The 14,568-nt window shown below is 39.5% G+C and overlaps 1 protein-coding gene across 1 annotated transcript in view; it reads right to left on the bottom strand.

Moving 5' to 3' along the window:
- PTPRB (protein tyrosine phosphatase receptor type B) overlaps positions 1-14,568 on the bottom strand; it is a 133,174-nt gene that overhangs the window by 111,234 nt on the left and 7,372 nt on the right. The window contains exon 3 of the mRNA XM_010358716.2: positions 5,913-6,169. Within this exon, the coding sequence (XP_010357018.2) occupies positions 5,913-6,169 (257 nt within the window). The remainder of the gene's footprint in view (positions 1-5,912; positions 6,170-14,568) is intronic.

The raw sequence follows: 14,568 nt of genomic DNA, 5'->3' as shown, positions 1-14,568 counted from the left end.
TTTCTTGTAGAGACAGAGTTTTGCCCTATTGCCCAGGCTGGTCTCAAACTCCTGGGCTCGAGTGATCTGCTTGCCTCGGCCTCCCAAAGTGCTGGAATTATAGGCGTAAACCACCATGTCAGGCCTAGCCAGTGCTCGAAAACACTTTACTTAATCAGAATTTAATCTTGTCTTATGAGGGAGAGTGAGTACCCATAACTATCCTTATGTTAAAGAAGAAATGAGTGGGACTTGAGTAACTAGTAGATATCATCACTGGGATTTAAGCCAGGTTTCTCTGACACAGAGCCCCAGCTTCTGATTCATTAGGTCTAGAGAAGGGCCCAAGTGGTTGCATTTCTAAGAAGTTCTGAGACTAAGGTCCATACTTGGAGAACAATTGATCAAGTTATTTCCTGACTCATACCATAGACAAGTTTCCTGTTCTGCTGATTTTGGTCTTGTGAAGACATGCAATTCACATAATACTATTTATAAAGGTGACAACAACAATGGCAGCTAACATTAATTAAACACTATTTTACTATCGTTCAGGCACTACTCTAAGCCTATGATATGTGTTAATTCATTTACTGCTCAGGGTTGGGAGGTAGAAGAGAGAGAGCACCACAGAGTTTTGAGGTCAAGTACTGGCCCAAGTATACAAACTTCCAAAGTCAGACCCCTTACACTAGCAGGTAAGGATGTGAGAAAAGAGAGAGAAAAGGAGAAGGGCAGGGAACACTCTGATCCCCGAAAGTCAATATAGGACAGTCTTGCAGTAGCATTAGTAAGGAGTGATTGCTGGATTTCAAATTGTGTCCTCCTCAGCATTTACCTTTATTATCAGGCACGCTATATAAGACAATAGGTGACTAGATATACAGGGGAGTGTTGTGTGTGTGTGTGTGTACCCTTCTTGGTCTGTTATTCCCTAGTCATTTAATCTTGGGCAAGTTCCTCTTTAAGTTTCAGCCAGCTATCTACAAAACAGAGATAGTGGTGGTGGTGGTGGTGATAATGATGATGATGATAATGAAAATGATGATACTATGGTAGATTGTTTAATGGTCACAGATTCCTCCCACTCAATGTGCACACTCCTTTGCAATGTGACTTTGCAGCTCTTCCCATCAAGAAATGGAATTTAGCCGGGCGCAGTGGCTCAAGCCTGTAATCCCAGCACTTTGGGAGGCCGAGACGGGCGGATCACGAGGTCAGGAGATCGAGACCATCCTGGCTAACACGGTGAAACCCCGTCTCTACTAAAAAGTACAAAAAACTAGCCGGGTGAGGTGGCAGGCGCCTGTACTCCCAGCTGCTCGGGAGGCTGAGGCAGGAGAATGGCGCGAACCCGGGAGGCGGAGCTTGCAGTGAGCTGAGGCTGAGATCCGGGCCACTGCACTCCAGCCTGGGCGACAGAGCAAGACTCCGTCTCAAAAACAACAACAACAACAACAACAACAACAACAACAAAAAACTAGCCGGGCAAGGTGGCGGGCACCTGTAGTCCCAGCTACTTGGGAGGCTGAGTCAGGAGAATGGCTTAAACCCGGGAGGCAGAGCTTGCAGTGAGCTGAGATCCGGCCACTGCACTCCAGCCTGGGTGACAGAGCAAGACTCTGTCTCAAAAAAAAAAAAAAAAGAAAGAAAGAAATGGAATTTATTAGGCTGGGCGCGGTGGCTCACGCCTGTAATCCCAGCATTTGGGAGGCCGAGGCGGGCGGATCACGAGGTCAGGAGATCGAGACCATCCTGGTGAGCATGGTGAAACCCCATCTCTACTAAACATACAAAAAAATTAGCGGGCGTGGTGGCGGGCGCCTGTAGTCCGAGCTACTGGGGAGGCTGAGGCAGGAGAATGGCGTGAACCCGGGAGGTGGAGCTTGCAGTGAGCCGAGATCGCGCCACTGCACTCCAGCCTGGGCGACAGAGTGAAACTCCGTCTCAAAAAAAAAAAAAAAAAAAAAGAAATGGAATTTATTTCTACACTCCCTGAATCTAGCCTGATTTGAGAGTTGCTTTGATCAAAAGAATGTGGCAGAAGTGATGTTGCATGGTTCCAGAGCCTGGGCCTCAAAACACTTGTCGCTTCCACTTTTGCCTTCTAGTGAGGCTGCCCTAAACCATCATGAAAAGGAGCTGGTGTAGCCTACTGGGGGATAAGAGGTATAGCCTACTGGGGGATAAGCTGGTGTAGCCTACTGGGGGAGGAGAACTTAGACTCCCCAGCCTACACCCAGCACTGACTGCTACTCATGCAAATGGACCCTAACCCTAACCCATCAGTCATCACAAACCAGATGTTGTCTGATACGGAAAACAATGGACACATAGATATTTTATTTTTACACAATTCCAAGCAATTAAGTCAAATGATTTTAAGCCTTTCTTACACTTCTCTAGGCATCCTCTGTTGAGACAGAGTCCTTTTGAATTTACTTTCAAGGGACAGACAGTTTATATCCCAAGTGACTCATTTTAACTTCTCACAGCATCTAACCACAGCTGTTTATAATAGACTGCTATAAAGTTAAAGCTCTTGCTAAATCAAATAACAACCTAGCAGGAATGCCCAGTCTAAAGCTTTAGAGTCATGGGAGCTGCAATTGTAGAAACTGTCTTTTGAAAGAGCATAGCTTTTACAAATTAGCTTTCCAGGACACAGTTAAAACTTTGCTTAAGCTTCAAGAAAAAAACTGGAACATAACATAGTTGGACGCATAGTCATTCTGATGCCCTGCCTGGGAGCTCATATAAACACTGCAGTGAATCTCACTCTAGAAAAGGCTACATGATCCAAAGCTGCAAGGCCAGGTCTGGTGCTGGATCATGTGAGCTCTGTAACACAGGGCTGGGTTGGTCCAGTGGGCATTGTGTCTACAGAGCTCTAGAACTGGTTGTCTCAGACTCTTGACTGCAGCAGAGCCTGGCTACCCCTTGGACTTCTCTCTGTGTTTCACAATGGTTAACGCTAGGCAAAAATGGGACAACGTTCTTTTTGATAGAACACAACCCTTTAGTGTTCAGGCAGATAAATGTTTACAATAGTTTTTATTCAATATTTTTCTTTTTTTCTTTTTTTTTTTTTTTTGAGACGGAGTCTCGCTCTGTCGCCCAGGCTGGAGTGCAGTGGCCGGATCTCAGCTCATTGCAAGCTCCGCCTCCTGGGTTTACGCCATTCTCCTGCCTCAGCCTCCGGAGTAGCTGGGACTGCAGGCGCCCGCCACCTCGCCCGGCTAGATTTTTGTATTTTTTTAGTAGAGACGGGGTTTCACTGTGTTAGCCAGGATGGTCTCGATCTCCTGACCTCGTGATCCGCCCGTCTCGGCCTCCCAAAGTGCTGGGATTACAGGCTTGAGCCACCGCGCCCTGCCTATTCAATATTTTTCTTATTTGACACACTTAATTTTTTTTCTGTACTGTTATATATATTTAAGCTATGATATAAATAAAATGTCTTGTAAACTGCTGTTAGAATGGAAGTTTTTGCTAGGCACATTCAGCCACAATGAGGAGGTGCTCCCCCAACAAACACACTATTTTTGAGATGGAATCTCGCTCTGTCACCTAGGCTGGAGTGCAGTGGCGCAATCTCGGCTCACTGCAAGCTCCGCCTCCCGGGTTCACGCCATTCTCCTGCCTCAGCCTCCCGAGTAGCTGGGACTACAGGCGCCCACCACCATGCCTGGCTAATTTTTTTATATTTTTAGTAGAGACGGGGGTTTCACTGTGTTAGCCAGGATAGTCTCGATCTCCTGACCTCGTGATCCGCCAGCCTCAGCCTCCCAAAGTGCTGGGATTACATGCATGAGCCACCGTGCCTGGCTGAAAGTGTGTTTTCAAAAGTAAGTGGTGATGCTATTCAGCCATGAAAAAGAATGAAATAATGTCTTTTGCATCAACATGGATGGAACTGGAGGCTATTATCTTAAGTGAACTAAGTCAGACATGAAAAGATAAACACTGAATGTTCTTACTTGTAAGTGAGAGCTAAATAATAAGTACATATGGACAAAGAATGTGGATTGGTAGACAATGAAGACTCAGGATGAGGGGGTTGGAAAAGGGTGGATAATGAGAAATTATTGAGTGGGTACAATGTATGTTTTTTGGGTGATGGACACCCCCAAAACCCTGACCTTGCCACTATGCAATCTATACATGTAAGAAAATTACAATTGTAATTGTAACTTTAACTAAATGTAAAGAAAATTTTTTAAAACGTTTAGTTAAAAAAAAGTAAGTGGTGAATCTCTCACTCATGTCAGTGGTTGAAAGGGTTTGAGAATTGGAGATTTAGGGAGAGCACAGTGCCAGTTGATGATGGTATCCTTAAGTCATAGCTCTCTTGCTTCCATTTCCTGTCTTCCTTTCCCATTTTCCAAGCCCAGACAGATCCGAAACCATAATTATCAGGCTAGGAGAGGTGGGTGAAAAGCTTGGTGGAGAGTGAGAGAATTTGGACATGTTTCCCTTTCCCTACTTTAAGCCCAAACTGGGTGGGGTGATGGAAGAGGTGAAGCTAACATTTAAGTCAAATTTAGAGTTCATGTTATTTCCTGGAATTGGTATTTTTGTTAATGAACTGAGAGTAAGTATTGAGTTTTAAAGTGATATAAAGAGTGTCCAGAAAAGGAATGGGGTTTTTCTAACTTCTATTCAGAAACAAAGGAAGAACTAGGTCACAGGAAAGATTTGTAGTAAAGGAAAAGTAGAGATAAAAATAAAGTCCCATGAGTTATTCAATGTACTGACTATATTTGTTTTGTGATCAATAATGAAACATGCGCTCACCAGCCAGGAACCATGTGCAATGTGAAATTCTGCACAATTAAAAGATACCATAATGCTAAATGGATGTGAAGTCATATGACTTTTATAAATGATTTGGGTTGTTTATTAGGAAAAAGCTGAAGTCTGTCAGTGGAACCTCAGTTTTTTGATGTGCTATAATTACACATATTGCCTAAATGGTGGACTAAAACTCTGCAAGGAAAACAAAACCAAAGAGATGAACACCTGAGGCCGGGCGCGGTGGCTCAAGCCTGTAATCCCAGCACTTTGGGAGGCTGAGACGGGCGGATCACGAGGTCAGGAGATCAAGACCATCCTGGCTAACACAGTGAAACCCCGTCTCTACTAAAAATACAAAAAAAAAAAAAAAAAACAAAAAAAAAACTAGCAGGGCGAGGTGGGGGCGCCTGTAGTCCCAGCTACTCGGGAGGCTGAGGCAGGAGAATGGCGTGAACCCGGGAGGCGGAGCTTGCAGTGAGCTGAGATCTGGCCACTGCACTCCAGCCTGGGTGACAGAGCGAGACTCCATCTCAAAAAAAAAAAAAAAAAAAAAAAGAGATGAACACCTGAAGCAGAATCATTATTTGAACAGACTCCTGTGATGTTGCCACTCTGCTTCTCAGTCATTTGACTAATGTCCCCTTGTGGAGGTGGTTCAAAGATGTTGATGTGGAAGCGGTATGTGACTTCCGTTCATCTTTTACTGTGCTCCTGAGTCAATTATAGTGACTCTTGAATCTGCCATTGCTTTGGACTCTCTCCCTTCCTTTAGAGCATAAATAATTATGACACATATGCAGGGTTGCCTGCAGGGCACTGATTTTAATTTCTATTTTCTGGTTTCAGGACATGTGTAACACCATGAACCCTGACTTTGGTTCAGAAAATATGGCCAAGCTACAGTGATGCCATGGCAGCCTAATTATCTGCATCTCATAAAGATATAGAAATTTTGAGTCAATTTCAAAGATTTTCATTATGCAAAATGCTTTCCTGTACATTTAGCAGCCAGGACACAGAGTGAGAGTGCCTAATCCCCTCCTGCAGCAGTGGCATTTTTAGCAAAGCAAGTCTTTTCAAGCAATGAGCCTCCTGAGACATGCACAGACCACACTCCACACCCCCCTTCCTTTTACCTCTTCAGTGGTGCTGGAGAAGGGCTGAGTAGTCGACAAAACCCATGATGTGTCTGTAATTCCAGTCATGTGCAGATCGGGATGCTGCCTCTCGCTGCTGTTTTGGCTGTAGTTTTCTGCAGTATTTCTGATGAAGGCCTCTGTGGTATTTCTAATAAGGCGTTCCAGGCTATCTGGAACTGCATTAAAGGTAGTGGGAATCTGGGGAGGAGCTGTGTTTCTAGTGCTCCTCACCGAAACTTCTGCTCCCAGGCCAGCTGAGGTAAGGAAAAGATAGTTGCAAAGATTATTCTCATGTTTCATGAATTCTTCACATAAAAATCAATTTTACTTAGCAAAAGAGGGCCTTTTCAATAATGGGCATGTGGATAAGCTTCAGTTAAATGAAAAAAGCAAATATACTTTGAGTGCGTGACAATGTTCATTTGTCCTGTCCAATTCACCCATCCTTTATCCATCTATCAATTTTATAAGCTGGAAGGAAAGTTGTAGAAACTATGCTACCAGAGAAAAACCCAGCTCTGTGTAGAAGAGAGAATTAAACCTATTCTATGAGAATTTCGGGGGTCATTGAATTGGCTTCAGGGGAATCCATGAGTCTCCAAAAACTGTGCAAAATTCTATGTATATGTGGATGTATACTTTTCTTCTGTGGGGTACTGTAATAGCTTTTATCAGCTTCTCAAAGTGTGTGTTAAACAAAATACCGGGTTGAGAATTATTGTTAATGACTTGCCTAACTTCACCACAAAGACTGACAATTCCTTGAAAAGTAATGACACTTGGTTAGCCACAGTGCAAACTGTTTCTAATGCAACTGTGTAGTCACAAATGATGAGACTGTGGTATTTTCTAAGCTATCTATCTTCTGGAAGAACACAGAATTGATTTACAATTTATGAGCTGGTGGGATTAATTTATAGCTTTGTTTTGCAAGGCTGAATTGCCCATATTAAAAAGAAATTGGTTCATGAATTAGGTTCACTTAGCCATAATTTTAAAATGTGCTCTCCATCTCTTGGGAATCTTGCTAATGTGCAAATTCTGATGCACTAGAGATGGTGAGAGCCAGCATTAAGGTCTCAGGTGATGCTGATGTTGCTAGTTTTGGGGCTGCACTGTGTAGCAAGACCCTAGAACACACTTGAAGCATGAGAAGTTCTGTAAATTATGGTCTGATGTGTTATGTTCAGATGTTTCCATCAGCTCCATAGTGCACTAGAGTTTTATGGGATACAAAACCCCACAAAACCTTATATAATCAGATAAACATACCTTTGGAGAGTTTCTGGCTAAAAGACTGGGAGAACGAGGATTTTATTTTTCACTACTCATTTACTGGTTATTTATTCAAACAACTGTTTATTAAACAACTACTATGTGCCAGGTGAGGGCTCTTAAAGAAGCTATTTATCATCCTATTTCCCTGTTCTGGGCTGCCTTACCTAGCCCTCTTTTGAGTCTCATTCCTTTCCATTCCAATCTCAACTGATTAGTGTATTTCATATAATAATATATGTAAAGAAGAGGGAGATGAGGGCACAAAAAGAGGATTAAGATGGAAAAGGTATTTTTACAATTTATCAAGATATAAATATCAGCAGTTCTTCTAAAAGTTAATAAAATGATCTTGGCTATAAAGCATCCTTTCCTTGAGATGCAAAGGGTTGGGCAAAGTACTGTGTATATAAGGGTGATGGATTTAGCAAATAAAAATACATTGTGTCCAGTTAAATTATAATTTTAGATAAATAGCCAACCAATTTTTAGTATAATTCAGTATGTTTAGTGTATTCCAAATATACAATAATACAAAGATAACATACTGTGTATTAGTAACATACTAAAGATTGTTATTTATCTGATATTCAAATATAACCAAGTGTGTGTATATTATCTGGCAGTCCTACTTGTACATCTACTAGATCTCAACTTTGATAGATTTTTGGACATTCCCCTTAGTTTCTGTTTGTTTTTGCCTTTCTAAATCTTGTGCCACTATTACTGCCTTGGTGCTCAGGTTAGCCACTCTGGACATAGATCAGATTTATTGAGCCTTGGGGTGTTTTCTACATGACAAACTCAATTATACTATTAGTGAGATTCCTTTACAACACACTCCAAGAAACAGTCTTAATTCTGCAGTCTTGCTTGAGTTAGGTGCTTGAATGTTCCCTTAAGTAGATGTTTGTCTATTGTAGGGATGTAAAAATTTCTGTATATGGAGATTAGCATTGATTGTTTTCAGCTTTGGTTGATCCTGATCCTCTGAGTTGACTGCTACATATGATGATTTTAGCTCTTAGACCCTCAAAAAAAAATTTAACCATGGGGTTAGGACAAAAACAAGCTTCTAAATACCTAGCATGTAATTACATGTCTTAGTATGTCAACCCACGCTTACTCTTCTTCACTAAGGAGCTGTTGGTAAGTTTTTATCCTAAGAGCTTTTTAAAAAATTAGTCAGCTTACATAATTCAGTGGATGAAACTGGAGTTTCCCAAAAATAGATAAATTTTCAAAACACTCTTGAAGTTTCTCTGCAAATAACATAGGTTATTACCATTGCACGTAGCTTTGGACTATCTTGTGGAAAAAGTTTCAGTCTTCTGTCATTATCTTTAATTAACCTTCTAAATATATTTTTAAAACATCCCATACCAAACAAGTTCATTTTCCATTTTAGACCACCACCTTTTTCCCAAAGAAAGAAACGACAGAATATTCAGGTCCAGAACCCTTTCATTTTGTGTCTGTGTTTTTAACTTGTGCTATTTAAGAAGTAAGAAAGAAGATTTAGGCTTAACATTCAACTTACAAATTTTGTGAAATTTAAAGCAGTGGTTTGCAAACTTAGGTAGGCATCAGAATCACGTTTGGAGCTTGTTAGAATATTGAAGGCTTGGTCCTTCCCCTGGAAACTGCGATTTAGCAGACTTAGTGTGGGACCTGAAACCTGCTTTTCCAACAAGTTTCTCAGGTGATTCCTAATATACATGTACATATGGTTTTAGTTATATACGTAATATGAACCAAAAATAAATTTGAATCATTTCTTATGTGGTTACTGAAGGATTATAAAATGGATGGAAAGAAAGAAAATCCATTATAGAAATATGTAAGACGATCAAATTAAGTTTTTTTATCTCCTGAACTCTTTGTTGAAATAGGTGCTGTGAAATTTCATTTGAAAATAGTAGATCTTTGGTTAGTTTGGTATCCATGAATTCTCTGGGTGTTCTTTAAAAATGTATATTCGTTTCACAGTTCGTGAAATAGCAAGATGTTTTGACAAACGCAAGGAAAACTTCTTATACAATGGAACAATATGTGAAAGCTATTTTTGAAAGCTTTATTGTACCATTGTTACTACATTGTTTCCCTACTATAACAATTTCTACTATACAATTTCTCCCAGAACACAATTCAACGTAAGGTCGACCATTCTTGGTCAGTCTAAAAAGTTTTAGCATTCAAGTTGCATATAGCTCTTTTTATAGGGTACTATCAGCTTACAAAGTGATTTGTAATGGTTGCATAATATCAAGACCATCTTTCAAATTTATTTTTAAAAGAGCAATGTGTATTTTATCTTATAAATTAATATGTGACTCAGAAATAATACTAGAAATACAATTTCTATAATGATAATAAAGATGATATATTGTGTAAGTTTCCCTTCTTTAAATGATACAAATAACTTTTAAGCATGTCAAAAACAAAATAACTTGAATGAAACTCATTTTTGGAATAGAAGAACTTAACTATACTGGTACTTTCTGTTCTGTAGGAAGATGCCAAATATAATATGCCTTTTTAAAAGTGAGTAAATCATCTGGAAAAGAGATAACAAATGAAACAGGAGACACTTTAGAAAAGGATGGTATCTATCCTATCTATCTATCTATCTATCTATCTATCTATCTATCTATCTATCTATCTAGTTGGCTCTTTGAATCTGCGGGTTCCTCATCGGTGGATTCAATCAATTGCAGATCAAAAATATTAGGGAAAAAAATGGATGGTTGCATCTGTACTGAACAGGTACAGACATTTTTTCCTTGTCATTATTCACTAAGCAATACAACAACTATTTATATTTACATTGTGTTAGGCATTATTAGTAATCTAGAGATAACTTAAAGTATATAGGAGAACATGTGTATGTTATATGTAAACACTACATCATATTACATAAGGAATTTGAGCATCCTTGGATTTTGATGCCTGTGGGAGGTGCTGGAACCCACCCCCTATGTTACTAAGGGATGACTGTACACACACGCACACACACACACACACACATAAATAAGATTTGACTGGAGTAGATGGGAATGATAATGGACTAAATAATTATTTGAAAGGGTTAAAAGAATAATTAACATTTCAGAAAATATAATTAGTGAAATAAAGAGTACACTTAAAAATACATATCTAAATTACTTTTAAAAGACCCATGATTAGAAAGAAAGTAAAATTAATAAATGGAAATTGATACCAAGACATAGCATAGTAAAAACTAAACCATAGCACAGGGAAAAATTAGATGAAAAAAACTGAAAGGCTAACTAAAGCAAAGAAATATGTTTCAACAGCCAACTATTACTCAACAATTCTACCATGCGTTGCATTATGAAGATGTGCTTGTTTTACCTGATACCCCGTGTTTCTTTTAGGAGAAAAGACTGAAATAGTAGGGTGGAAGTAAGGCATACTGGGTGGAGGAGGAAGAGTGGCTCCAAAGTTCAGGGCTATCAGGCTATAAGGAGAGAGGTGTCGAACCTGAGACTAAACAGAGTCAGGGAAAGGGGAGCTGGAAAGGGGGTGGATAACTTGGCATGCACAAGACTGACTTGTCCATTAGACACAACAGGCACAGTGATTAGGGCCCAGGATAATTTTAGGACAACACAATGATTTAATTTGTTTGAAAATAAAAAAGAAACTTTAGAGTCAAAGAAAATGTTTTAACTTTTTCATAGATTAGGAAAAATGAGAATTTTAGGCTACATGAAAATCTATTATTTTACTTTTCTTTTTTTCAGTAGAGGAAAGGACCACAGAGGCAAAAGAACCCAGGGCCCATGAGAGTCATATATAGCCCTGTGTGTGCCCTGATAAGTTCAGTGATTTGTCACAGGTTGAATATGGTTGGGGAATGCTGGATGCTATACCTGCTATCTTCAGTGATCACATAAATCATACATCAATAATCACTGATAACATTATTTTCAGACATTATATTTAAAAATGGTCCACTACAAGGCCCATGTTGCTACAATGATGCAAGAAGAAAAACCCTAAAATGACTGTGACAGCCAATTTAGTCCAAGTAGGGTTTCTATACACAAAAGGCACTTTCTGTTTTGCTTTGTTTTTCCCCACAAGTACTTCTGCTAGCCATTAAAGCCAACAACTTCTATGAAAACTTTTTTCCCAAGGGTGTATGGGATTGCTTATCTTTTACAATGTTCACACATTTTATTCCCTCTCCCAAATCACTGCAACTAAACAATTACTTTAACCAGCAGTTATATTGAGCCTGCCAACAATATGGTTTAGTTCATCAGCAAAATCTCTTTTAGGGATTTCACCAGCTCAGCCATATCAGGGACACTTGAAAATTTGCCTACAAATATTTGCCTGCTTTCCAGTGCTGCCCTTGAAATTAAAAAAGAAAATTCCTGCCCTCAGATAAAGATGTGATTTGAATCAATAAATCTGAATTGAATGGTGAATAAATGCTGATTGGCTGGCTGACATTCTATATTCAGTGTTACTTTCTTCACAATATGAAATGTCTGAGTGAAAAATAACAATTTTAGACAATTGGCTAGCTTTTTATAAATGTAAGGAGACTTGACATTCCTTCAAAAAGTTATTCAAACCATGGATGGAGTTCTGCACCCTTCAACTAAAAGTCCTCAAATGACATAGACATGGCCTATCTGCCAATGGATTTGCATGAATGTTTTTGAAACCAGTTTCAAGTTTATAATGTTTTAATTTCCCCCTGGCAAGGAATATTTGCTTAGATCTAGTAGCAAACCAGTAATTTCCTTTGAGTAAATTTCCCTGTTTCCATACAGATGTGAAGGCCAAGGCATGAGAAATTTTCCCCATCTGATAGATTCATAAAACTTCATTAATTGGACCACTGTAACCTTTATTGTCTGCTTGGGGCCAGTACTATTTCTTGCTGGAATAGATGCAACTGTAACTTTTTTTTCTTTTAGAGATAGTGTCTCGTTGTGTTGCCCAGGTTGGTCTTGAACTCCTGGCATCAAGCAATCCTCCCACCTCGGCTTCCCAGAGTGCTGGGTTTATAGGCATGAGCCACTGTGCCTGGTCAACTGTAACATTTGATTGCTTGGTGAGTTTAAAAATTATACTTGGATTGCACAGAAGACAAAAGCAATAATTTATGATATCATACACTAACTATTCATGGCATTCCTGAAAGTAGTCCTGAAAGCTTTATTTTTCCTTTTTCGTTTACGGTTCTGATATTAAACACTTTGCACAAAGTTGAAACATTTATTAATATAATCAGGAAGAAGAAGTAGTTAGCAATAATGGTGATAGCTAAACTATTAATATGATAAACTCGTGTGCCCCCAAAAGACTGTTTAAAAATATGCAACTTTAAAATTACCCTTGAAACATTTTTTTTAAGAATGAATGCTTAGCCCTCAGCAAATGTAAAACAAAAGAAATCACAACAAACTGTCTCTCAGACCATAGTGCAATCAAATTAAGACTCAGGATTAAGAAACTCACTCAAAACTGCACAACTACATGGAAACTAAACAACCTGCTCCTGACTGACTACTGGGTAAATAACAAAATGAAGGCAGAAATAAAGATGTTCTTTGAAACCAATGAGAACAAAGACACAATGTACAGAATCTCTGGGACACATTTAAAGCAGCGTGTAGAGGGAAATTTATAGCACTAAATGCCCACAAGAGAAAGCAGGAAAGATCTAAAATTGATAACCTAACATCACAATTAAAAGAACTAGAGAAATAACAGCAAACAAATTCAAAAGCTAGCAGAAGGCAAGAAATAACTAAGATCAGAGCAGAACTGAAGGAGATAGAGACACAAAAAACCCTTCAAAAAATCAATGAATCGGCCGGGCGCGGTGGCTCAAGCCTGTAATCCCAGCACTTTGGGAGGCCGAGACGGGTGGATCACAAGGTCAGGAGATCGAGACCATCCTGGCTAACACGGTGAAACCCCCGTCTCTACTAAAAAATACAAAAAACTAGCCGGGCGAGGTGGCGGGCACCTGTAGTCCCAGCTGCTCGGGAGGCTGAGGCAGGAGAATGGCGTGAAACCGCGAGGCGGAGATTGCAGTGAGCTGAGATCCAGCCACTGCGCTCCAGCCTGGGCGACAGAGCGAGACTCCGTCTCAAAAAAAAAAAAAAAAAAAAAAAAAAAAATCAATGAATCCAGGAGCTGTTTTTCTGAAAAGATCAACAAAATAGATAGACTGCTAGCAAGACTAATAAAGAAGAAAAGAGAGAAGAATAAAATAGACACAATAAAAAATGATAAAGGGGATATCACCACTGACCCCACAGAAATACAAACTACCATCAGAGAATACTATCAACACCTCTATGCAAATAAAACAGAAAATCTAGAAGAAATGGATACATTCCTGGATGCATAATGTGTCCAAGACTAAACCAGGAAAAAGTGGAATCTCTGAATAGACCAATAACAGGTTCTGAAATTAAGGCAATAATTAATTGCCTACCAACCAAAAACAGTCCAGGACCAGATGGATTCATAGCCGAATTCTACCAGAGGGACAAAGAGGAGCTGGTACCATTCCTTCTGAAACTATTTCAATCAACAGAAAAAGAGGGAATCCTCCCTAACTCATTTTATGAGGCCAGCATCATCCTGATACCAAAGCCTGGCAGAGACACAACAAAAAAAGAGAATTTTAGACCAATATCCCTGATGAACATCGATGCAAAAATCCTCAATAAAATACTGGCAAACCGAATCGAGCAGCATATCAAAAAGCTTATCCACCACGACCAAGTCGGCTTCATCCCTGGGATGCAAGGCTGGTTCAACATATGCAAATCAATAAATGTAATCCATCATATAAACAGAACCAATGACAAAAACCACATGATTATCTCAATAGATGCAGAAAAGGCCTTTGACAAAATTCAACAGCCCTTCATACTAAAAACTCTCAATAAACTAGGTATTGATGGAACATATCTCAAAATAATAAGAGCTATTTATGACAAACCCACAGCCAATATCATACTGAATGGGCAAAAACTGGAAGTATTCCCTCTGAAAACCAGCATAAGACAAGGATGCCCTCTCTCACCACTCCTATTCAACATAGTGTTGGGAGTTCTGGCCAGGGCAGTCAGGCAAGAGAAAGAAATAAAGTGTATTCAATTAGGAAAAAAGGAAGTCAAATTGTCCCTGTTTGCAGATGACATGATTGTATATTTAGAAAACCCCATAGTCTCAGCTTTGGGCTGAGATTTTGGATCTCCTTAAGCTATTAAGCAACTTCAGCAAAGTCTCAGGATACAAAATCAATGTGCAAAAATCACAAGCATTCCTATACACCAATAACAAACAGAGAGCCAAATCATGAGTGAACTCTCAT

The sequence above is a fragment of the Rhinopithecus roxellana genome, chromosome 10 (genome assembly GCF_007565055.1).
Source record: "Rhinopithecus roxellana isolate Shanxi Qingling chromosome 10, ASM756505v1, whole genome shotgun sequence".
NCBI lineage: Eukaryota > Metazoa > Chordata > Mammalia > Primates > Cercopithecidae > Rhinopithecus > Rhinopithecus roxellana.
This window is presented reverse-complemented; position numbering and strand designations above follow the sequence as displayed.